Below are 25,354 nucleotides of genomic sequence, written 5' to 3'. Positions count from 1 at the left end.
GCATTTCTTGGTCCATCCATGATTGATGTTTTGGGTAGATGATTATTCTGAGCGTAGCATTATATAATAATGTTGTTCTGTGACAGTAGATGTCACTTTATTAGGTACAACCAAAAGTACTGCTACTCAACAGTAGATGTCGCTACCACCAGTGCCATAAATAAGTTTAAGCAATAAATTAATATGCATTCTTATATTGTTATGAAAATGAATGAAGGTAAAAATAACACAATAAATTTCTGATTAAAATTGGTAATTCAAACATAGCAATAGAACATGGCTACAATATTAAATTACTTAATGATAAATATAATACTGTAAAAATAAGAAGCTATCTCTCATATAAAACAATTTATTATCATTATACAAGTTAAAAGCACACTCTGTAGGTACCTATTAATAAATATGATTGAAGCGTGAAGGAATAATGGTATCTATTCAAAAGTTGTTTTCAAATATTTGTAGCAGTCTCTTTATCTCAGCTATCCGAGCCGCTTGTGCCTGCACTGGCACCATTGCTTGAGACACTTCTTCTCCCTTGGCTAGTATTGTATACATACTCTTAATATTATTATCCATAGCATCACAAGTTTTACCAACAGCATCCTTGTATACTTCCATATTTTCAGCAGTTAATGAGGAATTTGAATGCAGTATACTAGATAAGTTTTCTATCAAGTTATCAACAGACTGCGCTATTCTCTGAGCTTCGTATTCCAGATCGTTAAGCACAGTGATATCAATTTGACCGATTTGTGGGGCTAGGATTTGTCTGTACAACTTGCCCGGGGTGCTAGATCTAGAAGCACTGTTGCTGCCAAATACTGGTGTCTCGCCTTTCTTTGTGATAGGGCTAGAAAGCTTAATTTTAAACTCTAAGTCATCTGCAACATAGTGCGTCATATCACCCTCATACCTTACATGCCCATCCATATCCAAAGGCAACTTTTCATGTTTCTTATTCATTTCTGATGGTAAATTATATGGTCGTGATGGTCCTGGGGCAGCCTTATCTTCATTACCTAGAACAGGATCCGAATGGAAAGATATTTCACTATAAGATGCCGTCATTTGAGCTGAAACTTCTTCGTTATCATCATCGATATCACCAAGTTTGTTGAATTTTTCATTAACCATGTCCATAACTGGGTCTTCTGTATTCACGATTGGCGGTTTCTCAGCCATTTTAGATTATTTCTTATCGTTTACTTAACACCTACAGCAAAACATTAGTCATGTTTTTAAAATTTTCTGAAACATTTTGGAAGTAAACAAACAAAATCCATCCAACGAAATCTCCGCCGCACACAGAACAAAATAAAAATAATCGATAAAAAAATGTTGGCTAGGGATGTGCTCGTGAGCGATACAATCAAATCTGTTCAAGAAGACTTTGCATGTATAAAAAAAGTACAACATTAATTCCTTGATTTTTAGCTATAATCTTAATCACATAACAATATCATTTCACAAAAACCTGTACAAAAAAGTGTGTTGATTAAGGACAGCCGAGCCGCGTCCGTCAGCCGCGGCTGATAATGTGTCCTCACCTGTAAAATACAAACGGAAAGGGAAAGGATACACAGAGTATATTTTTTCCTTGTTATGTTGGCATTACTAATCCAAAAGTGTCAATTTTGCGGGAACTTTGACAGTTGTCAACAAACATCGTTGTGAAATTGAAATAACTCCAAAAAATATGTGTTCTTGAGCTAAAATACAAATTAAGTGAGTAAGGTATACCTTTTTTATTGATTACTAATAGCTTAAATGTTTCATTCCAACTGCCTACATTGATATTTCACAAGGAGCTTCGGGCGTCCTCGACATCTTGTGATGTTGGTCGGAACATGGCGCACCCAGCGGACATGTGCGGTTGAGGGATTCTTTGTGCCGAGCTCGGGTCTATTTTGAGAGTGAAAACCATTGAAATAAACTGCTTCTGAACGTTATTGTGGTTGTGAAATAGTTTTCTAACGTTGCGTAACAGTAATCGTGTGAGTTTGATGTAAGATTGTGAAGGTAAAAGTTGTCTGCCAAACTGCCACTGCCATGGTGAAAACCCGCCGCAGTAACGGCGAGAACGGCGAGGTCGAGGAGGGGAACTACGCCCCGCACGACGCCAGCAGCGTGTCTGATGAAAAGGTGAATACCTCAGGAGAAGGTGCTTCAGATTACCCCAGTTGTGTCCTTTCTTAGATCCCCTGTGGCCCAGCATTCCTCTTGTGAACCACAGATGCATGTTACAAGGTTGTTGTTAGTTAAAACTTCATTCATTCCTAGAATTATCTTTCCCATAACCTTGCCAATGTATGAGTATATGAGTATTGTGCAATCTCATTATTGATTTCTACTCCTGCTTTGTAGAAGGGTGTTTAAAACTCGCTTATGACTCAGCTATTGTACTGCAGAAAATACAGCCAGACAGCTTTATTGATTTTCTTCTTCAATGAATGTAGTATTATAAGAAGATAAGTTTCAGAATGTACAATGTTTTGTAATCTTCTAGGCATCAAATTGGTCCCAGAGGGAACTCCGCAGTAGCCAGTACAAAGTTACCAGGAAGATACAACACTGGCCAGCTAAATGTAAGCAATAAGACAACATTTTGAAATTTAAGATTTACAAGATATTTAATACAATGTAGTAATCAATACTATCACTTCTTGACAGTCACTCACTGAACCACTCACTCTCTTTTTTTCACATTGTTAAAATAGTCTTAGGTAATTATCACATGTAGAGAATCTTTAATGTTACTAATATGTTACATGTTACTAATACAGATAGCCGTAGGCGCAGGACCATCAAGATGAACAGAATAGTATTTCCGGAGAGTGACACAGAGCCGGAGAAATATTCTCGGAGGTAAGTCAGTTAAACTTGGGAAATACTCATTTATCTGCAGAAAATATATTATTTGATGGGCTTTTAAGGTGCCACCGTCCAGAGGATTAGAAGAACATTTGGGCTCTATACAATTACCTATAAGTAAATAAATCTTGAATGAATGTAAATTTTTAACTTTGCTAAGATAATACTACTAATTCTATTACAGCCAATGTTAATGAAAGACTCTTTTACTATCCAGTACCTATACTCCTATTTACTGCAATAAACTTGAACTTGTAGTAGATAGTAAACAGCCATTTTTCCACAAATTTATAGTTTGTAACTCAACTCTCCTATACACAGATCTCAGAAGGTGCGAGTGTTCTTTGCTGGAGAGCCAGAGTCCACAAACCGCAGCATGAGCATCCGCCGCAGCCGCGGGCCCCGCAAGAACTACCTGGAGGAGAGCGAGGACAAGCCCATACAACAGAGTGAGTTCACTAAACTTCTCAGTCTGTCAGCACACCATTTGTGGTACTTTTTGAAGTAGAGACACCTAAAACAGATGTTTATCGTTGCCAAATATGTATATCTAACACCTCTTAATTTTTCCATTATGGAGACGTGTACGCACTACAAACCAGGTAGCAGGGGTCCTGAACGTCGATAAACTCATTTGTGCGTTCCACTAATCATAGCATCCATATTATATGATAGCAGACCCGTGCAGCAGGGACTGAGTTCTATTGTTCATCTCCAACAAATAATAATGCCATCCTACTTGCCACCCCCTTAGCTTTGCTTGTATTATTTACTGTGTAGATTGTTAATACAGAATTTCTGAAAGTAATAAATGGAAAAGACCATAGATATTTACAGTTACATATTTTTTCGTCAGCTATTTTATTTCATGTGTTAATGTCTGAACAATTTCCCCCGTCACCCAGACGTGCGCCGCAGCGGGCGCCAGCGCAAGCTGCTGCACCACAACTTCAACGAGAGCTGGATCACCAACGAGCTGAAGGTGCGCGGCTACCCGGGGCTCTACGGCGTGCCCGGCTTCAGCTCCTCCGATGAATTCACTTCAGGGGACGAGCGCAGGATCAATAGGAAGGGCTTGGTGAGTTACTAGCATTATTTTTGTTGGTGTCGGTTTGTTACTGTGGCGAAGGGGTTAGCCAGTCAGAATAGAGTCAGTCAGTCAGTTAGCTTACTGCCCATGATGCACAGGACGTATATATATGTATAACCTCTTCGAATGAATTCACCTTGGGGTATGAAAGGAGGATTAATGAGAAGAAACCATTGTGCTACGAACGACTATAGCACTGTAAACAACGTAATAAAATCAGAGTTTGAGAGTCGGCCTTTGTTCAGTATAGATCCCAAGATCCAGTATTCTGAAATTTGTAGCCTATTTATCTATCTATCTTGTTTTTTTCTTAGTTAAACTATATGGATATAGTTCAACTATATAGATATAGTGTAACAAAGACTGTTAATCTGGCTACCTTGCTGAAGTAAACCTCCAAATCAATACTAAGCATATTTTTCCACGCAGCCGGAAGCCCGCACCCGGCCGCCGCCCATCACAGATGAAGATACGCAGTCCGCGCGGCAGCGGCGCACCTCCGCGCGCTTCAACAACTCCACCAAGAAGCTCAATGTAAGTTTAATGACGCTATCGGAGCCAGCTGATTGAATGAGAGTTTTGAAAACACAAATGAGCAGTTAGTTTTCAATGCTCGAAAGGTGTGAAAATTGTTACAGGGCCGTCAATAGTCATAGACGACGCAAGCACGATTCATATTATTCACTTCCGGTTTTGTGGTTACACTATATAGGTGGCGGGCCGTTTCACTGATAACAGGGAATAACTGTGATAGGTATGCATATTTTCTTACATGGATTTCAGTCCTAAGCGAGCAAGACTGATAGCCATGACAGTATTTCAATCTACAGGAAATATCCATAATTAAAAATTATTAAAATACCTATTCCATCAGGTGGCAACTGAAACCGACTCGGAAAACGAGAACAACGAAACCGTGATTGAGAAGAAACCAGCAGCTGCCAAGGATAAGCAGGAGAAACACAAGGCTGATGATGAGGAAGAGCAGATGGACGCCGAGGAAACCATTGTGGCCGAGACGAAGGAAGAAGCGGATGATACGCAGCAACCTGAGCAGGATAGCGAAAGGTGATTTGGATTTAATTATTTACAAAGATGAAAGATTGTTACAGAGTATGTGTGTAGCTCTTTCAGGCAAAAACTGCTGAATGCTATTAGGTCAAACTTCACATCAAGTAAATGTAACGTAACTTAATAAATCAATTACAAAGGCTACACACGATTTTAGGCAGAGCTTTCTTTGATTATTACATAATTTAACAACCTCCCCATTCAAGGGTTGTTGTTTTTTTAATTAATGTGTTTGATGAATTAAAACTTTGTTTCAGCAACCAAGGCCCAGCAAGGTCCACAAGGGGCAGAAACAGGCGCGCGAGACCAAAGAAAGAAGACTTCAGACAACATGACACTGGTTAAAATACTTATTTTTAAATTGTCATTCCATTGTTTTCTCAAGTATAGTTTTTTCGGCCAGTATGTTGAATGCAACGTCTATACAGCCACTATCAATGACTAACCGCGTTGGTATTGTATCCAGCCAGTCTCTTTAACGCAACCTCTTTATTCTTTCACTCTCAACCTATTCCTAACCTCATTGCTATTATTTCCGGCTAGCATCAGAGAGCGAGTCATCAGAGTCAGACAGCGAAGCTCTGGCGGGGGGACCACCGCGCCGGTCCAAGCGGCAACGCAAGCAACCCGCCTTCGTGGAGATCGCACCACGACCGACTAGGAATAGAGGTGAGGGATTATGTTTTCTACTACTGTTGTAAGAAATTGGGTAGAGTGCTGGAGTAGACATCAATAACAGGCAAATGTACAGTGGGAAGCCCTCCAGCTCGCTGGATACTTGACTGTAGTGCTATTGTTATGGCAGAAATGAGAGTATTCTTATTTTATATGCCCTAATTTTTACATACAACTCAATGATATAATGTTATGGACAGGATGAGGATGTGGTTTTTTGACACATTTCCCACGATCTCTTATCTCTATTATGTTTATATCATCACACTAATGTGTTTGTTATTGTAGAGTTTGAATATGAAATGTTTCTTTTACAGCCAAAACATTTACAATACGTAAAAAGCCGTACAGTTTACGAGAGAGGAAGCCTAAAATGCTGCGCAGGAAGACTATCAGATGTAAGTTTTAGCACTGTACTAGATGCAATAAAAAGCGTTCTTGTAATCAAATAATTACCTTATTAAGTCCGTGGTAGTGTATTGTGGTACATTTAATTATTGGCTGATGAAGATGACGATGAAGTGCGCTAAGTTATATTAAAAAAACACAACATTTATATTTAAAAAGATCCCAACGAATTGAGAACCTCCTCCTTTTTTGAAGTCGGTTAAAAAAGTCATAAGATAACCAATTTTGATTAGGTTTTTAATGAGTTTGTTTTTTCAGCTCAATCTCCATCAAGCAGTAGCAGTAGCAGCACAACATCCGACACTGAGGAAGATCTCAACGTGTCTATGAAAAACAAGACCAAAGGAAGGTAAGACGAAATTCAGTTATAGATAAATATTGTATATGTTTCCGAACGGCCGATAGTCATTTGTTTAATTTGAACATTAAAGAATAAGCCGACTTAAATTTGTACAGTATAATGAATGAACTTAATGACAGTTAATATTAATTATGAATTTGCAGGCAAAAGTCGAAGTCGACGGATGACAAAAAAACCGACCGTGCGCTGCGCGAAATACAGCCCGTGCAGGTTGACGGCAGCGTGAGATTCACTTCCGTAAGTTTACACATATTTATTTGTACATTTATGGGTTAAAGACAATACTGAGATGCCAATAGCGCGTATATAGCTATCTCCCTTCCACTACCAGGCGTTGGAAAGAGCCACTATGAGAGAATAGGGCAAAATGATGGATTTAATTGCTTATTCAGCAATATCTGTATTTACTACCTTTGGATTAAATGGAAGGATACATAGTACAATTTTAATATAAAATACAAATCGTGTACAGTAAGGACCTCAACAAAGTAGAGAGAAACATGACATCACGATTCACTCTTCGAACAAACAAATGATATAGTGCCACAATCTTATCTGTTCCGGTGGCGACTTCGCTGTGATCGAATCCAGTGATGCCATCGATTAAATTTTGCCTATTTCTGGTTTAAACGACAATGCATTTCTGCTATTACCTATTGTTATAATTAGGTACATTCATAAGTATAGATAAATCAAAATATAGGGTCGATAGTAAATGAAAGAGGATATAATATATCAAACGACATTTGTTGTATGGAAAATTTTCCACGGCGAACAGAAATAAAATTAGTTCTGATTATGTTCTGATATAGGAGATTAAATCTAGATTACAATGGTATAGGTAATATATGTGGGTCGTGGGAATAACGAGATACGACTTAAAAAAAACTATTAATTATTATTTTTGAACACTTTATTTAACATTTTTAAAGTAAATAGAAACAAGAGCATACAATTAAAATAAATTCAGACAGTGTGCAAAGGTTAATTCATCATCGTCATCATCACGACCCATCACGTCCCCACTGCTGGGGCACGGGTCTCCTTCCAAAGGCTAATTGCCAAAAAGAAATTTCTTTCAGCCAACTCTTGATACGTTGGGAAAACAATGACATGTCATAAATCATCATTATTTCGTCTAAAATCGCTGCAGGTGCGAGAAATTCTTCTTGGTATACTGCATAAGATTTAAAGTATTATGTCATGTCCTCACACCTGTAATCAAAGAAAAATAAAGATTATATACTTTTCATCACGAGTATCACGACTATTCACGACCCATCCCGTCCCCACTGCTGGGGCACGGGCCTCTCCGCTCTCGGGAAAATATTTAATAAAATTACATGGAGTATATGGGTAAAATTATTCGTCATATTTGGCAACACTAACCTGTAGCTGCTGCAACTCGTTCTTCCAATTTTTCAAACGGAATTAAAGGCGCCTGAATATGTTATTCTTCCTGCATAAAAGCCAATATATATAGTACTACTTTTCTTGCATCACATTACAGCGCTTTTGGCATTATTTCACCCAGAAAATCACAAAACAAATTAAATAACGTAGCGTCAGCCTCTTCGCAGAAATTGACAACTCAAATAACGCACAGAGTATGAAATGACGTTTGACAATGACGTCTCGTTAGTTGCACATTTTGACCACCGGAACAGATAAGATTGTGGCACTATACTTATGCTTTTATTTAAAATTTGAATTCACAAATTAATTTGTTTTCAGGTGGGAGGCCTAGAGGACCACATCAAGTGCCTGCGCGAAATGGTGCTCTTTCCTCTCATGTACCCAGACCTCTTCCACAAGTTCAAGACCCGTCCGGCCAAGGGCGTCCTATTCCACGGCCCACCGGGAACCGGCAAGACCCTGCTAGCCAGAGCCTTAGCCAATGAGTGCTGTATTGTTGGCGGGCGGAAAGTGGCGTTTTTCATGCGGAAGGGCGCGGATTGTTTGAAGAAATGGGTCGGTGAGAGCGAAAGGCATCTCAAGCTGCTGTTTCAACAGGTTAGTTGGTGTAGTCTAAAGTAACTTTTAGGTTTTTAACAATCTCATTTCATTCAACAAACAAAGAGGGTTGGTTGTTAAGTTGTATCTATTTTCCTGTTAAAATGGATGAACTACTTATGTATTTCGACTGTTATATCTCGTAAAGCCATTTAAAATACAACAAAGCTTATTTCTGAATAAGTACCTAATTCTCTTTTTTTTAAGTCACAGATATAAATATCATCCGATTGTCTATCTATTTATTTATTTATTTATTTATTCTTCATTGCACAATATACAAAAGTAATTATGTACAATTAGGTGGACTTAATGCTAAAAGCATTTTCTACCAGTCAACCTACAGGAGGTACAGGGAGTAAATTGTATGGGAGTGCAAAAAAAAGAACTTATTTAAGACAATTTCAGCGAAGAAAACTAAATAGTTATGTACTACTTAAATATAATATCCTACAACAATTTATACTTATACAATATACTAATAGATAATATATAAACCTATACCTATAAAATATATACAATACATAAATACCTAATATAAATATATATACTATAATATTATTATTATATAAACACACAACAACTGAGGTGCATGAAAAAATGAACTGTCTTCTATCCTATCCTGCTGAGATAATGAGCCCGAACCAGTGATTTAAATACTGCTCGACTGGGAGCCTTCCTGATAGACTCGGGGAGATCATTCCACAGTCGGACAGCTGTAACAGAGAAGGAATTAAGCATAAAACCTGAATGATGTAGTGGTAAGGACAACAAAAGATTATGGGAGGAGCGGAGGTGTCTGCTATGAGTATCTGATAGGAAGTTGAACATGGATTCTGGATCTATACCGACAACTAACCCCTTCATCTATCCCTCCACAGGCGAACAAAATGAAGCCGTCCATAATATTCTTCGACGAGATCGACGCGCTGGCGCCCGTGCGCAGCGTGAGGCAGGAGCAGGTGCACACCAGCGTCGTGGGCACGCTGCTGGCCGAGATGGACGGCCTCTGCGACAGGTCTGTGCTGTGTTTAGTCTATGCTAGTCCAGTGATGGCTGAATAATTAAATAATTCCAGTGCAACAGAAATCTGCTACCGAATATGTAACTACCACTCGTATATACTAACTAAATACATGCAGCCAGAGGTACAGTCCACAGAAACATTTTATTTACTTCAATTAGGTACTTGTATGCATAAGTACCTCTGTATTTTTTTACAAGGGGTGTTTGAGACATGAAGCAGTGAGAAGTAGGAGTTCTGAAGAACTCATGCGTAAAACAGTAGCTGGTATAATCACAATTATATTGATTTACACAATCCTCTCCCCAACTCGCCTTCCAAGAGTGGATGTTATGGCAATAATCCTTCAGTGTTGAAGATGTCCCATATGCTGTAGTGGATTACCTACTGAGTTTCTATCCTCTATAGCACTTTCCACAACTCGCTCTTATATCAAATCCTATCCATATTAACCCACCACCCCTTTCATCCACAGAGGCGAAGTGATCATAATAGGTGCGACGAACCGCCTAGACGCAGTGGACCCGGCCTTACGGCGCGCCGGCCGCTTCGACCGAGAACTGTACTTCCCGCCACCGCATACGACCGCTAGGCGTGATATACTGGATATATATACGAAGCATTGGGAGCCAGCTCCCAGTGATAGCACGCTTGAAGCCATAGCTAATCTGACTAATGGATATGGAGGTTAGTAAACTCGTAAAGTCATAAAAATAAGGCTTACTTGAACTGTGTAAAACTAGCACTCTCATTATATGAAAGTCATCAGACGATTGCTCATTAAACGTACCACCTTCTCCAACTCAACTGAAATAAATCATTGTTTATTATTTTGTTACAAACATAAAATACCAACTAAAATTTCAGGTTCGGACCTAAAAGCCCTATGTTCGGAAGCAGTTCTAAAGGCACTGAGAAGAACATATCCACAAGTATACGAAAGTGAACAGGCGTTATTGATTGATGCTAAGAATGTAAGTACTTAAATATTTACGTAAATCTATTATTGATAACTAAAGTCTAAGTTCATAGTACGCACAATGGCGCAATTTCATTATACAACTATAACGTTCAGTGCGTCATAATTTTTCGAATTTATTTACACAGACGATACAAGCACAACATAATATGAATATGTTGAACGCGCCAGGCTCAAATAACCCATCTGCAAGTCAATTACAACGGACACAGTTGCCGATTTATATCATCTTCCGCCCGTAATTGGCCACTGCTGTGCATAAGCGTCTCGTCTCGTCTCCGGTTATTACACACTTCAGTGTACTATACTCCATTTTATAATCCCAAATAAAAGTAACTCAAAATGGTCTTTATACCTACCTCCCTTTCAGGTAGAAGTAACAAAGCGCGACATGCTAGAAGCGATGCAATCCCTAGTGGCAGCGGGGGCGCGCGCCGCCCCGCCCCCCGCCAGCGCGCTGCCCGCCCCCTGCGCCGCGCTGCTGCAGCCGCAACTGGACGCTTGCAGCGCGCTGCTGAAGACCAATTTTGCCATAGCCAAGTAAGTGAATACAGCATACAAACAAGTATATATATGTCGCAGGCAACTGGTTTAATCTCCTGTTTGATTGAACCACTAGCCCGTTCATTGGATGGCGCTGTTCAGTTGTATGACTAGGCCGAACGTTGATTGTACAAGCGTCACAAAACGTCCAACTAGTTAGCTGACTTAAAATCAGTCAGGTGGTGAATAAAACAAATATGGCGTCTAACAGCTAACAGCTGACACAAAAAGCACCTATATTGTTAGTTTTTTGCAAATAAATTAGCTTTAAAGTGCGTTATTTGTGTTAAAATAGTGTGACAACATGGATTTACCTATTATTACGCCGCGGGCGGATAGTTTCAAAGAAAAAAAGTGGCGAAACTGGATTATTATGAACAACAATATGAAGTTACGTTTATTGTTATTGTTTAGTTAATTTGTGAGATAAGAGCTTTGTACTCGTAACATAGTCTTTTTGTTGACTCTTGTCTGGTGATGTTCACCCTAACCAGACATTACAAAGTTGCTATACTATATCCCATTCAACGACTTTGCTGAATGACGTTCAGTCAAGACGTCGAACGTTACAATCAACGACTTGACGAGTTGTCCTTTAGTCATACAACTGAATAGCGCCATCCAATGAACGGGCTAGTGGTTCAATCAAACAGGAGATTAAACCAGTTGCCTGCGACATATACATAACAAGAGATAGGTTACCAAGCAAGAAGGGTGCATGCAAGGAGCCTTCCCGAGTGTTCTTAGGGTACGATGCATCGCGTCGTAAAAAAGGAACGATAACAGCTACGACTCAATGCACCAATTAAGCTACGCCCTTGTACATTATTATATGTCCGGCGCTCCCTGGTCAGTCAACTGATAACGAATATGATTGGCTGATTCTTTCACCAAGCAAGCCAGCTCACTTTGCCACTGTCACCCTAAGAAGACAATCTAGAAGCGGCTCAGTCGCTAGTAGTCCCCCCGCCCCCCGCCAGCGCGCTGCCCGCCACCTGCGCCGCGCTGCTGCAGCCGCAGCTGGACGCGTGCAGCGCGCTGCTGAAGACCAACTTCGCCATGGCCAAGTAAGTAAATAATGTAATAAAAAGCCATCAACAGAGAGATGGAAGGAGCTTTCCCGAATGACGCATAAAATGTATCTTAGGGTGAGTGAGGCTTTTAGATTAGTACGTTGCGTCGCGTCGTCAAAAAGAATCAGTCATAAAAATATATGGCAGCGACGACGCTTATCTTATATGTGTGGCACACCATAGACTCACTTTACCACTGTGATGTCACACTAAGAATACAATCTAGACGCGATGTAGTCGCTAATAGTCCTCCCCCCGCGTGCCCCTCTTGTCTTTCACAATTAAGTTTTATCTCCCTTCTTTCGACTTACAAAACCCTTTATACAACTCCATCTGTTTCCATTACTAACCCCAGTAACCACCCACAGGGCAGGCGACACTCCGCTGTCCAACAGCACTCTCCTCATCACGGGCGAGTGCGCAGACTCACACCTCGCGCCCGCACTCCTGGCAACACTGGAACATTGTACCGTGAAGGAGCTCAGTGTTGCCACCGTGCATTCTGCGCTGTCGTTTACACCGGAGCAGGCGGTTATATCTGTAAGTATATGGTTGGTTTCATGTTATAGTTTTGAGCTTCGAGATAGCGCTACTGGCAATACTAGAGAACTGCCGAGTGACGGAGCTGAGTGTTGCCACCGTGCATTCTGCGCTGTCGTTTACACCGGAACAGGTGGTTATTTCTGTAAGTCAATTGTTTATAATTACGAGCATTGTTGTTGTGATACTTTCACCATCACATAATAAAATCATTAGTTATCGGACACAGCGCATCATACGTTTAGCATGTACCAAAAATAAACATTGCATGTCAACATCGCTCTTATAGGAGTAAGAGGATATCAAAACAGTATGTTTGGTACAGGTTTAGATAGTCTGTGCCAACTATACAAATAAGATATTTTGCATACAAAAGTTGTACCTCTAGCGAGAACTACCATGAAACTTGAAAATAAACACCTGCATAAAATTATGAAAGAAAACTTGAAAAACTTGAGTGATCAATATTTATTCATCAACCCACAATAAAACCATTTCCCCCCACAGGTGTTCTCCGAATGCCGTCGCACAGACAACTGTGTCCTCTACATCCGCGACTTGGCTCGCGTGTGCAGCGGGCTGGCCGGCGGCGCGTCGCTATTGGCGCAGCTGTGGCGAGCCGCCGCGCCGCAAGTGCCGCTATTGGCTACTGACGCGAGGGAGTGGGCGGAGCTACCGTCGGAGGTGAGAGGAATAGATGTTGGACGTTTATGAGGTCCTGGTACTTTTAAAGCTGAAGCCGTTTGCTTGATTTAAATGAAATGTTGCAATATTTTTATACTAGAGTCATCGCCACATTTTTACAGTGTTACTCAATGATACATTTTAAATTACTGTATGTGACGGAGCCTCAAAATGAAAGTATTTTACATTTTATAACGGTAGCCTATAAAATTTACTCTACCATCACATCACATCTTGCTACGTAGTCGGTGAGATTCAAAACACACACATTATTCTAACTGCCAGTCTCTTTTCAGCTTCAAGAACTGTTCCCTCTCCACAAAGACTGCATATACAACGTTCGCGAGCCGACAGCACCTGAGGTGATGGGCTTCCTCAAGCCGATCATCACGGAGTGGCCTCTAGATCCGCCGGTTAGAGAGAACAAGGAGCCACCGCCTCCACTGCCACTGGGTAAGGGATATTGAAAGTTATGGCTATTCATCATCATCATCATCAGCCAATAATCATCCACTGCTGGACATAGGCCTCTCCCAAGGAGCGCCACAACACTCGGTCCTCGGCCTTCCTCATTCAACCACTACCCGCCACCCGCCTAAGGTCATCAGTCCAGCGGGCAGGAGGGCGTCCCACGCTGCGTTTGCCTGTTCGTGGTCTCCACTCGAGAACTCGTCTACGTATGGCTATTCGTTTAGGATTATTATTAATTTTTATTTGTTTTATTGACGTTGGAGCTAAAGGCAGTAGGTAATTTTTTATAAATTGTCAGAATCTCAATTTATTTTTTGTCAAGGTACAGATGTTATAGAGTCGATTATATTGCTAATACCGTGTCAAACCACGTGAGATGTTCTTTTAAATCCGTAGTATATTCAAGAACAATTACCACACGTAAAATAGATGCTTAAATCTGTATCGCATCTATTAAAAACCTTGAAAAACTCTCGTTAAACCTGGTTTAAGCATTTTGCAGTAATATATTTTTTCTTTCCTTCATTAATTTTGTCTGCACCCCGCAGCGCCGCCACCGCCGCCGCCGCGCGAGTCCGCGGAAGAGATCGCCCGGCGCAAGCGCAAAGAGGACTACAAGCTGCGCGAGCTGCGCATCTTCCTGCGCGACATCTGCCGCAAGCTCGCCTCCAACAGACGGTTTTACAAGTTCACCAAGCCCGTGGATTTGGAGGAGGTAAGAAACATAATATACAACTAAGCCCCTATTAGCGCGATGCGCTGCGTTGCGTCGGCGTCGTCGCTGCGTAGTTTTCCATATACATTTTGATATGCCCCATTAGACCGTTACAATGACACGCACGCAACGCATGGGGCCTCAGCCTAACTAGAGTTAATCTTGTCACGCTTGCATTCCGTCAAGCTTACTGCCATTTGCCACTATCCATCACGATGGTGGCGCCATCTTGGATTGTCATCTTTACCTATTTAAATGGCATCGTATAACTCTCTCATCTTTTAGATATTCGTATACAAAGTTTTCTGTGCTGACTGGCTAATCCTTCACCAAACAACTCCTCAAATTGACGAAAAGAACATAATTATTATCACACATACACACGACATATTAACCCACCAGCTCACCCCAATTTCCCCTCCACCCTCAGGTGACAGACTACCTAGACATCGTGAAGCAGCCGATGGACCTGGAGACGATGATGACGAAGGTGGACATGCACAAGTACAACTGCGCCAGAGAGTTCCTCGACGACGTCGACCTCATCTGTGCTAATGCACTCGAGTACAACCCGGACAGGTGAGTTGTTTGTACTCTTTGGAGGGCTATAGTTTACCATTAGCGCCGTGCATATTTTTTCTCAGTATTGCCGAATAATGCTCGGCTGGTAATGCTTACTTTGGAGAGGCGCGGCTGGCTCATGGTTGCCAGAATATAAACGCGGCGTTATAGTGTGACCATTACTGCTGTGCACTCCCTGAGGCATGGGCGGTGGGGTGCAGGGCGTGGCCGCCACGAGCGTAGCGTGAAAGACACAGAGTTAGAGACGTGAGAGAGACAGATATAGAGACGTGAGAGAGACAAATATAGAGACGTGACAGAGACAAAGATAGAGATGATAATGACGAAGGTGGACATGCACAAGTACAACTGCGCCAGAGAGTTCCTCGACGACGTCGACCTCATCTGTGCTAATGCACTCGAGTATAACCCGGACAGGTGAGTGGTTTGTACTCTATTGAGTATTATAGTGTGATTATTACCACTGTGCATGATTTTTCTCAGTATTGCGGAATAATGCTCGCCTCTCCAAAGCAAGCATTACCAATGCTTGCTTTGGAGAGGCGCGGCTGGCTCAGGGTTGCCAGGATATAAACGCGGCATTATAGTGTGACCATTACCGCTGTGCACTCCTTGAGGCATGCGCGGTGAGGTGCGGGGAGGGCAGCCATGAGCGTAGCGTGAAAGAGACAGAGATAGAGACGTGACAGAGACAGAGATAGGAGCGTGAAAGAGACAGAGATAGAGACGTGACAGAGACAGATATTGAGACGATGATGACGAAGGTGGACATGCACAAGTACAACTGTGCCCGGGAGTTCCTCGACGATGTCGACCTCATCTGTGCTAACGCACTCGAGTATAACCCTGACAGGTGAGTGGTTTGTACTCTGTGAATGTGGTGTATTTAAAACACCGTCAGATGTTTGCTTCATGCAAAAAAAAACTATGAATACTGGGAAAGGCTGTAAGGAAACGAATCCAATGCCGTGAAATTTAAATTGAAAAAAAAAAAACCGCCGTTTATATGCTGGCCATTCCAGGCCAATTTATACCTGCTGCCAGCGCCTCACCAAAGTCAATGTAATTTTACTCAAAGCGTGGCTATAAGCATTACCGGCTGAACTTTTGGCAAAGCTAAGCATACGCAACATCTGCTATTAAAAAAAAGAGTTAAGTTATTTAACAAAAAATATGAAACTGCTATGGATAAACCAAGTTGAGGTAGGTACATAGCTGTGGAGTTAAAATATACTTACACAAAAGATCATAACGAAAATGACCAACTCACCGACATTTGAATGTTTTATATCTTATTTTGCATATGCGATGGTTTAATTTAGTAATGCGATTTCCTGAGTTTCGTTTTACGTTTAACATCACTTTTCCCCTTTTCATGTGCGATACAAAGTGCCAGAGGGGTGTATAGGTATGAAAAACTGATAAGCAATAATTTTAGGAGTTTCATAAAACATATAAACATAAAATATATTAACTGTTGATAAATTATGTATTTATATCCCTTAAACCTTTCCTTAGCTTCATTATTTTCCTAAAAATTTTTTCATACATTTTTCTTTACTTTTACATAACAAAGAAGAATTGGCTAAGTAGGTAGCTAGGTCTATGCTTTTTCTAAATTTCCTATTAGATTACATTGAGTAAAGTACATTATAGGTATTTAGTACCAGTGAGTTTAGAACCAAAAAAAAACAATAAGAACCAGTAGACACCAATGACAATACTTTTTTAAGGTGAAGCGTAGCGGCAACAGCTGGTATCTAATAGATCACCACGAATCAACAGCTTCAAAAGTCCAATATCTCGACACTACAAAGTCAACTTTAACCCCATCACAACAAACGCCTTTTCAATAAACCTTTTCAAATGTCATCAGACAAGCATATACACTTAAAAGACCACCACAAATTAAAACCTCAAAAAACTCGACAATCTAAAGCCAACCTCAACAAACTCAATTCCAGAACGTCATCAGACAAGCAGATCCGTCACGAGGCGTGCTCCCTCCGCGACCACGCGCACGCGCTCATAGACGTGGAGATGGACAGCGACTTCGAGTTAGAGTGCCAGGACATAGCGAGGAAGAGACAGGACGAGGGCATGAAGAGTGACACCGATGTGCCCGACTTCATTTATACCGCTTCTAATTTACGTGAGTTATTGATTAATTTGCGCTGATTTATCTAAAGGATCGCATTAGTGAACTTAGCTCTTTAAAAGTTTAAGCTGAACTGGCGAATGCCTAGAGACATCTGCCAAAGATCCAATGGCCGTGGGGTAGATGCATTTTTGGGGAACGTCCTTTAGCATGGACCGACGCAATGACCTCAGACAGGTAGCCGGTAGGTGTTGGATGAGGAAGGCCAATGGGAGAACTTTCTGGTGCTCCTTGGGAGAGGCCTATGTCTAGCAGTAGACGACTCATAGACGTGGAGATGGACAGCGACTTCGAGCTCGAGTGCCAGGACATAGCGAGGAAGAGACAGGACGAGGGCATGAAGAGTGATACCGATGTGCCCGACTTCATTTATACCGCTTCTAATTTACGTGAGTTATTTGAGCTGATTTATTTCAAGGATCGCATTAGAAATATGTTGTCAAAAGTTTGTTGTTTAAAAGTTTAGACTGAAGTGGAAAATGGCCTAGGCACGTCTACCAAAGATCCAATGGTCGTGACAAATATACCGACGACTTTAAACAGGTAGCCGGTAGGGGTTGGATGAGGAAGGCCGATGAGAGAACTTACTGGCTTTCCTTGGGAGAAGCCTATGTCACATCTGCCAAACATCCAATGGCCGTGGGGTAGATGAATTTTCGTTGAATGTCCATTAGCATGGACCGACGCGATTACCTTAGACGGGTAGCCGGTAGGGATGAGGAAGGCCGATGAGAGAACTTTCTAGCGCTCCTTGTGAGAGGTCTATATCTAGCAGTGGACGACTCATCGACGTGGAGATGGACAGCGACTTCGAGCTCGAGTGCCAGGACATCGCAAGGAAGAGACAGGACGAGGGCATGAAGAGTGATACCGACGTGCCCGACTTCATTTATACCGCTTCTAATTTACGTGAGTTATTAATTTGTGCTGTTTATTTCAAGGTTTAGAAATACGTTGTTAACGTAGCACTTTAAAAGTTCAGGCATATGGCACGTCTGCCGAAGATCCAATGATCGTGGCATATACCGACGACCTTAGACAGGTAGCCGTTAGGGGTTGGATGAGGAAGGCCGATGGGAGAACTTTGTGGCGATCCTTGGGAGAGGCCTATATCTAGCACTAGACGATTGCGGGCTATCTAACTAACAGAAGTACTACTTCACTTAAATTCGATTATGACTAACTATTATTATTATTTTCTCATCCAGAGTCGTTCAGAAGCATGAACGAGTCCAAAGAGCCAGATACTCCTATGAACGGGGAGAAGAGCGAGGGCTCGGCCAAGCGCAAGCGGCGGCGCATCAACGCGTGGTCGCGCGGTTATGTGGCCAAGCGGCAGCGGACTTCTAAGGTACGTGCACTTATAAGGTCACCGCACTTATACGAGTAAGCGTAACGTAAGAGGCGATCCCTTTTTGATCCCCTCTTTTTCTTCTGTCAACCAGTTGAACGCGAGCTCGCGAACGCCTTGTTGTCAGAAGAAAAAAAGGCGATCTTTACGTTCGCTTATATGTGCTGAGACCCTTATTTTATAGAAAAGAATATAGAATATATATTATTTTATTAGACACCAAAAAAAAAAGGTTTTGTGTTAATAGCTATACAAGCGAGTTTAAATTTAAGTTTCCTGCGAAAATTTCAGAATCATTGGATTTTTCATAAATATTTACACACCGTATTGGAAAGGAGAAAGACTCAAACAAATTTTGCTCTACGAAGTTTGAAAATTCGTGAATATCTTTACTTACTACCCTTTTTTTAAGACGCTGTCTATAGAGATACAGTTAGTGGCGAACATTGAGTTTAGTAATATAATAACCACGTAACGTGGTTCTAAACGACCCAAACATTCCCTTCCAGAGCTTCACAAGCAAAGACACGAGCATGCCCATAACCGACGAGGAGTCTAAAGAAAACAAACCCATAACCTCAACACCCCTACCCAACGGCTCGGGCGCGTCGGCGTCGTCGTGCAGCGCGTCGGACGAGGACGCGCCGCTGCGCCGCGCCGCGCCCGTGCTCACGCCCGCAAGGGACGAACACACGGACAAGGCGGTTACCAGGTAGGTTTGAGAACCACAGATCCGCGTGTTTGTCTAGCTATAAAAGTAAAAGCAAGCTTTAGGCCGCGTCCACAATGTCAGCGGGCGGATATTATATTATGCTATATGGCACGGTTAACGGACGTAGACGCGGACTTAGTTATGATAGTATGGAAGTGCCTTGTACTGGCTTAATATTATAAATTTTATTTACTGCGGTGGTGCCGCCTGAACAAAATTGCAATATTTTCTTTGCTGACGCTTATGCTGACGCCTTCTTGACCTGTGCTGTTATCCTTTACAAATTGGTTGATATCGTAATATAGGTTGATTTTAGCAGTAATCAGCATCTACGGTTACGTCATGTGTTTCTCTTAAATTCACTGAAGTGTATACTAAATACAGCACAATATAAACAAGTTATGTTTATTCCAGTCCGACCAAGTCGTCGGCGGCGGAGAGGCCCACAGCGAAGACATCACCAAAGAAAAGGAATTCCGGACAAGAAACAACGAGCGGGGGAGGTAAGCTTATACTTAACACACATTAGCAATTTATCGTTACCACCTACAATCTCTTATGTACTTAGCACATGTAGTACTTGGTTTGTTATTTATCTAATGTATAAAGTAGCTATTTAAAATTGTTTCGTTGATGACGATTCTGAAGGCAAAAAATCTAATTTTAGAACTGTCAAACTATAAATATTTCCAGTGAAAAATGAGACTTACGCAAACACTCATACAGTCGAATTTTAAACAAAGAATTTAGGGCCTTACCACAATAACTTAGACAGTATTTATCACGTCTTTAGCGCTGTCAAACGCCTACAAAATCTGTCAAATTTCGTTTTAAACACTGGTTAAACAGTGTTTAAAGTTTTTTGTGGTAGCACAGTTAATGTTTTGACAGTTCTCAAATTACAATTTCTGTCTTCAGAATAGACAATGATGTGTCAATAAAATTCACCATACATATTTCTTCCACAGACACAGAAAAAGTACTGATAAACAAGACTGAGTTAGACAACTTACTTTATAAGAACGTGAAGAGTCTTCGGTCCATAGGCATAAAGGCGCTATTGGACCTTCACTCGCAACTGAGCATCGTCTTGAACAAATACGCACAAACGTACGACCGAACAAAACTGCCTCAGGAATACCAAGCTATCATTGCCAGGTACGTCCAACAGCTGACCAAGAAATGAAACAGGTTTTTACACTAAATTGGTGGTTGAAACAAAATGTGCTGAAAGCCATTGTAATTCGGTAAATTTTCGGGTATTCGGCTCACGTATTTCAAATACTCTTTTGATAGATGTTGGTTGAATGTTTCGTGTTAGATGTTGTGAAATGTGTGGATGGGTGTTGTTTTGCGTTGTATCTCATTCCATTGAATGTTTTCAAGTATTATTGAGATGCTGGTTCAGCGTGAAAACGTCGTTCTATAAGGTTCAACTGATTCTATTCACTGCCGTTTCATGACTATACGTAGATAGTTATCCAATTTTATTATTGATCTACATCTCTGGTGGAGAAATTAATAGAGAAAGCTTGATGAAAACATCGAATAAAGTGAAAAGATATGTGTGTTTTATGAAAGCGGTATTGTATGTTATTTTAAAGGATAAAACGGATTTATCACAGAAAGCAATTTTCATTTAGTAAGTTTTATAATTCCACCTTCTGTAATGCTCTGACTGTATATCATAAAAAAATATATGTGTTTATTGGGGCAGACCGAAGTACTGGATTTACTTTTTCATTTAGAATTTAACCGCGCCTAATGGAATATTAACCTATATGTCTGCTCAGTAATATGAATAACTAAATTGTCTCGAATAGATGTATAGTGTAGATCCGAATTTCAACCATAGATTCATAGACATACTAGGAATGATTTCAATTAATAATAAACTATTTAATAATTTGACTGAACCAACCAACTGAACTATTGTTTAAATTCAGCCATTTAATAAACACATTTGATATATGTAAGTGGCTGCGTTCTCAGTAGGCTAACTGCTCACTCGTTACGAGGCGCGTCATTCAATATACTAAAACATCGCATACTAAAATGATACACCGCTAACTCAATCGCCGGCGAACAGTTTACCTACTGGGAAGTCCGCCCAAAAGTACATCAAATTCACGCCGCTATCAAATGTAGCCTATTATATCGACTCTGCTGTAGTCAATCATTCTGTATCCGCATCAAAATAGCTCTTTTAGAATAGGGAAAGGTTGTGACAGGTAGGGTCTGCCCAAAAGGGTCTGTGATACCATAACGGAGGGATAGTAAAAGAAAACTGTATATTTATTGAACATTTAATGTTGCTGAAGAGTTAGTCAGTTTATAATGCCTATGAAACATATTTATTCTCATGTACGATAAACCTTATTACGGACCTAAGAATTACCTATATAGCATTATTACGTAGATGTTTAAAGTGAGTTATGTATTGTAAGTTGTACCTGTAAGGCTGCCGCACATCTGACAATTTACATAAGTTCTTTAAATTTCTGTATATCAGGCACAGTGAGCACCCACTGCTATTCGATTTTTTCATATTACCTATGAGTGTCATATAATTATGTCTGTCGAGTGGGAGTGGATACATTAAATATGTCAACCACTTTAGTGTGAAATACTGTGATTGAGTGATTTTAGGTTCAGGAATATTTAAGTAATTTTATTCAAAAACTAAAAACTGAGTAAATGATCTAAATGTTACCTACTAACGCTTTGTGTTATCAATATTATGTATGTATTATGCTATTTATCAATCTAGTATTAATAAATATAGTAATACTACCACGTTTGTCCGGCGTGTAATTGTGGGATGTGCTTCAGCATGGCTGGAGCGCGCACAAACAATTCGACACTTATCGATCCGAAGTTCGATTCGATAGCTTGTATGAAAAACGATTCCAGCCCTAGCGTTCAGTAACGAGACTTATTCACACGTACCACAACCACACCACACCACAGCCACAACCACACCACAACGATGGCGTGTGGTCGGGCGTATATTTTGTATTGAAAATGAATAATCCAATTCACACGTGCCACATTTTGCCGTTGTTATCGACCACCTGTGTAATACGACCACATCGCAACAACATCGCGACGGCACCGCGGCCACCTCCTCTCCCTATTAACTGCATACGACCACGTGGTTACCACATCGCAACGACAGCGACAACGCAACCACATCGACGTTTTGTCGCTACCACAACGCAACTGCAAAAAGCCGCTGCTACACTATTCACATTGAACCACAGCTTTACCACATTATCTGCCAGTTTCTATAACTCTATCTACCGATGACTGGTAGTTGCTTTCATGCTATTTTGACATATTAAAAGTTAGAACCTGTCAAAATCGTACGAAAGTAACTACCAGTCATCGGTAGATAAAGTTATAGAAACTGCCAGTTAGTCGCTGCGACGTGGTGTAGTTGTGGTACGTGTGAATTGACACTAAAGAACTCATTAGAGAAAGACAGTACGTTAAATTCGAATCGGATGTCGAAATTGTTTGGGCTCGCTACCAAGTTGTAAAAGTCGGTTAAGAAACATAAAACTTAACTCTAACTATGTGTGTTGTTAAGTTTTAAGATTCATGGATTGGATGTAATGTGTTGTTAAGGTATTTATGTATGTATTCGACAATTATTGTAAAGGAATGAACTATTTTATATTGAGGAACTTAAGTATGTATTTGAAGTACACATGCGTTGAAGTTAGCACATTATATGTTGTAAAAAATACGTCCCTTCTTAAAGTTAGGTAACTAAGAGATACCTGTAATGTTAATTCCGTTACATTATTTTATAATTTGAATAATGATTACCTATCCAAAGTGATGATTAACTGACAGTGCTAGATATCTTATGATTCATTTGTCTTTTACGCGAAATTATTTTACTACTACAACCCTGGTATGGTCACTCAACTGTGTGTGGGCAAGTATGAGGCAAAATCTCATTCCTAATCCGACAGCGATATATAATACTTTAGGCTCGATTATAACTGTAGCTACTTTTATCATCATCGTTACCAAAAACCACTATGTCCAGTGAACATTGTCCACTTCAGATAATGTAGACCTCAACAATACTACCCTATACATTGCTTGAGGTCCTAGTTACGAAATTTATTCATAAATTATATTTCCAGCAACAATTTGGCCATGTGATTGCCATTACTTGCTGCTGTATCTCATAAAATAAACTAATTAAAATTTTAACTGCCCGACATTTTGTCATAATATAATATACTGACGTAGTGGACGTGCAGGCATAAAAACAAATATACATCACAAATGTGTATAGACATAGATTTAGTGGCTGTAAAGTTTAGCTGTTCCCAGCAATTCAAACTGAATTACTGTGTTTCTACGGCCTAGTAATTTTGTGCAAAGTTAATACCTCAGCGAACTATACTTGATACCATTATGGTATTAATTACATGGCTACCATGGAAGGGCTTTATTATTGGTGTATGTTGTGTTACTTCATTAGATCTTTATCTATTTTCATGAGTCGCAACAGGACACATATACTTACAGGGATATTTAGACATTAAAATAAAACATATTATTTAAATTGTGTTTAGGATGTATATTTGTTTTTGTGCCTGTCGTTTAAAACTTCTGAACTCTAAATAAGTATACTAATGATCAGACTTTACTATGATTAAGTAACTAATAGAATATAAAGTTTAGTATGTTGGAGATCGTATTTTCTAAATTGTATTCATAGAACAAACTCGCAAGTTTTTGAATAGCTTAGAAAGCACGAATAATTTGACACTTTGTCGATACGAAAGTAATTTTAAACGTTTTATGAAACAGCGCTTGTTCTCCCCTAGCTTCACCGAGACTAAAGCATACACATAGAGGGCTGCCGGTTTTTCAAATCGTTATCTAAGGTTTTCCGACATTGTTCAAAGATTTGAAGACATCGTCAATTTGTTCGTGCTCAATATTCATTTACTATAATTCTACTAATAATAACATCTACCTAAGCAAAATGTTAAGGTTGAACTAAAGACACGTGCTAGCGAGTCGAGTCCGACTCTTTATTTCTTTTATGTATCATATTCAATATGATATATGTTACCCATAAATGATTTATAGCTAACTATCTAATTATCATTAATGTAAGATTCATAAGGGTTAGAAATTCGATATGTTCTTTCATCGTAACATTGTTTTTTGACTGATTCCATTTGTTTATTTATTTTTGATCAATTTAGCGGTTATATATTTCTGATTAAGGTACTTAAATAACGTTATTTTTATGTTTAGAAAATTTTCGTACGTCGCGTTTTAGTTGAAAAAACTACTAAAATTGTATAAATGATAATTTATTACTTAGGCTAATATTTACTCGATTTATAAAGGATTATTTGCATGTTCAAACTATATTAGATGCGTGAGATCGTTTTCGCAATACACCTAAGTTTATTTTATAGAGTTTTGAAACTGGTCCTGATACAAAACAGTGTGATATTGATTAATTAGACTCAACAAATGTTTATATGAAAAAATAGTTACCTCATTCCAAGAAAGGAAATAACTGTAAATATTGTACTATTTCAGAATTCGTTATAATATTGAATGCCCAAATAAATCTGCTTGCATTTGCTCAAAGCTAAAATATATCAAGTAATGGATTTAGCAACTAAAGCATTATTTATAATTTCCACCGTTTAATTAGTAGAGTATGTTTTTTGTATTTAAAATATAATGTTGTATTTATAGAAATAACGAATTAAAAAATAAAAGGGTAACGATTTCTTGTGATACCAAATATCTTGTATTATTTCAGTTTTTACGCCATCTAGTGTCGAGTAGCGCGACTACGTACGTAATGTGAACTTCGTAAGAGTACTTTCGAGGTACTTTCAAAATTGTGATGTGGCATTTAGATGCTTAGAGTATATGTTTAGATGCCATCCTAATTATGATTTGATCACAACGTCTATAATGAAACCCTAAGCTATATAGGGTGTTGCAAAAAGATTATAGTAAGCCGAAATTGAC

General features: G+C 39.9%; 2 protein-coding genes across 2 annotated transcripts; one reads left to right on the top strand and one right to left on the bottom strand.

Moving 5' to 3' along the window:
- Positions 1–336: 336 nt before the first annotated feature.
- Positions 337–1,318, bottom strand: LOC105387289 (BLOC-1-related complex subunit 6). The gene has a single exon (XM_048622981.1). The coding sequence runs from the start codon at positions 1,183–1,185 to the stop codon at positions 439–441; it is 747 nt and encodes a 248-aa protein (XP_048478938.1). The 5' UTR covers positions 1,186–1,318; the 3' UTR covers positions 337–438.
- Positions 1,319–1,614: 296 nt separating this feature from the next.
- On the top strand, positions 1,615–25,121 carry LOC105387304 (ATPase family AAA domain-containing protein 2). Its single transcript, XM_048622989.1, has 28 exons — positions 1,615–2,145; positions 2,510–2,588; positions 2,787–2,868; positions 3,196–3,323; positions 3,780–3,952; positions 4,394–4,498; positions 4,839–5,032; positions 5,293–5,375; positions 5,579–5,704; positions 6,028–6,108; positions 6,377–6,467; positions 6,623–6,716; positions 8,214–8,492; positions 9,374–9,510; positions 9,992–10,203; positions 10,384–10,490; positions 10,866–11,035; positions 12,480–12,651; positions 13,159–13,335; positions 13,632–13,788; positions 14,355–14,521; positions 14,952–15,100; positions 17,068–17,255; positions 17,443–17,445; positions 18,470–18,612; positions 19,122–19,317; positions 19,735–19,827; positions 20,293–25,121. Exons 1-28 carry the CDS (start codon positions 2,053–2,055, stop codon positions 20,508–20,510), a joined length of 3,897 nt encoding a protein of 1,298 aa, XP_048478946.1. The 5' UTR covers positions 1,615–2,052; the 3' UTR covers positions 20,511–25,121.
- The last annotated feature ends 233 nt before the right edge of the window (positions 25,122–25,354 follow it).

This window comes from Plutella xylostella, chromosome 3 (genome assembly GCF_932276165.1).
Source record: "Plutella xylostella chromosome 3, ilPluXylo3.1, whole genome shotgun sequence".
Taxonomy (NCBI): domain Eukaryota; kingdom Metazoa; phylum Arthropoda; class Insecta; order Lepidoptera; family Plutellidae; genus Plutella; species Plutella xylostella.
The sequence above is the reverse complement of the archived record's forward strand: the minus strand, read 5'-3'. Positions and strand labels throughout refer to the sequence as shown.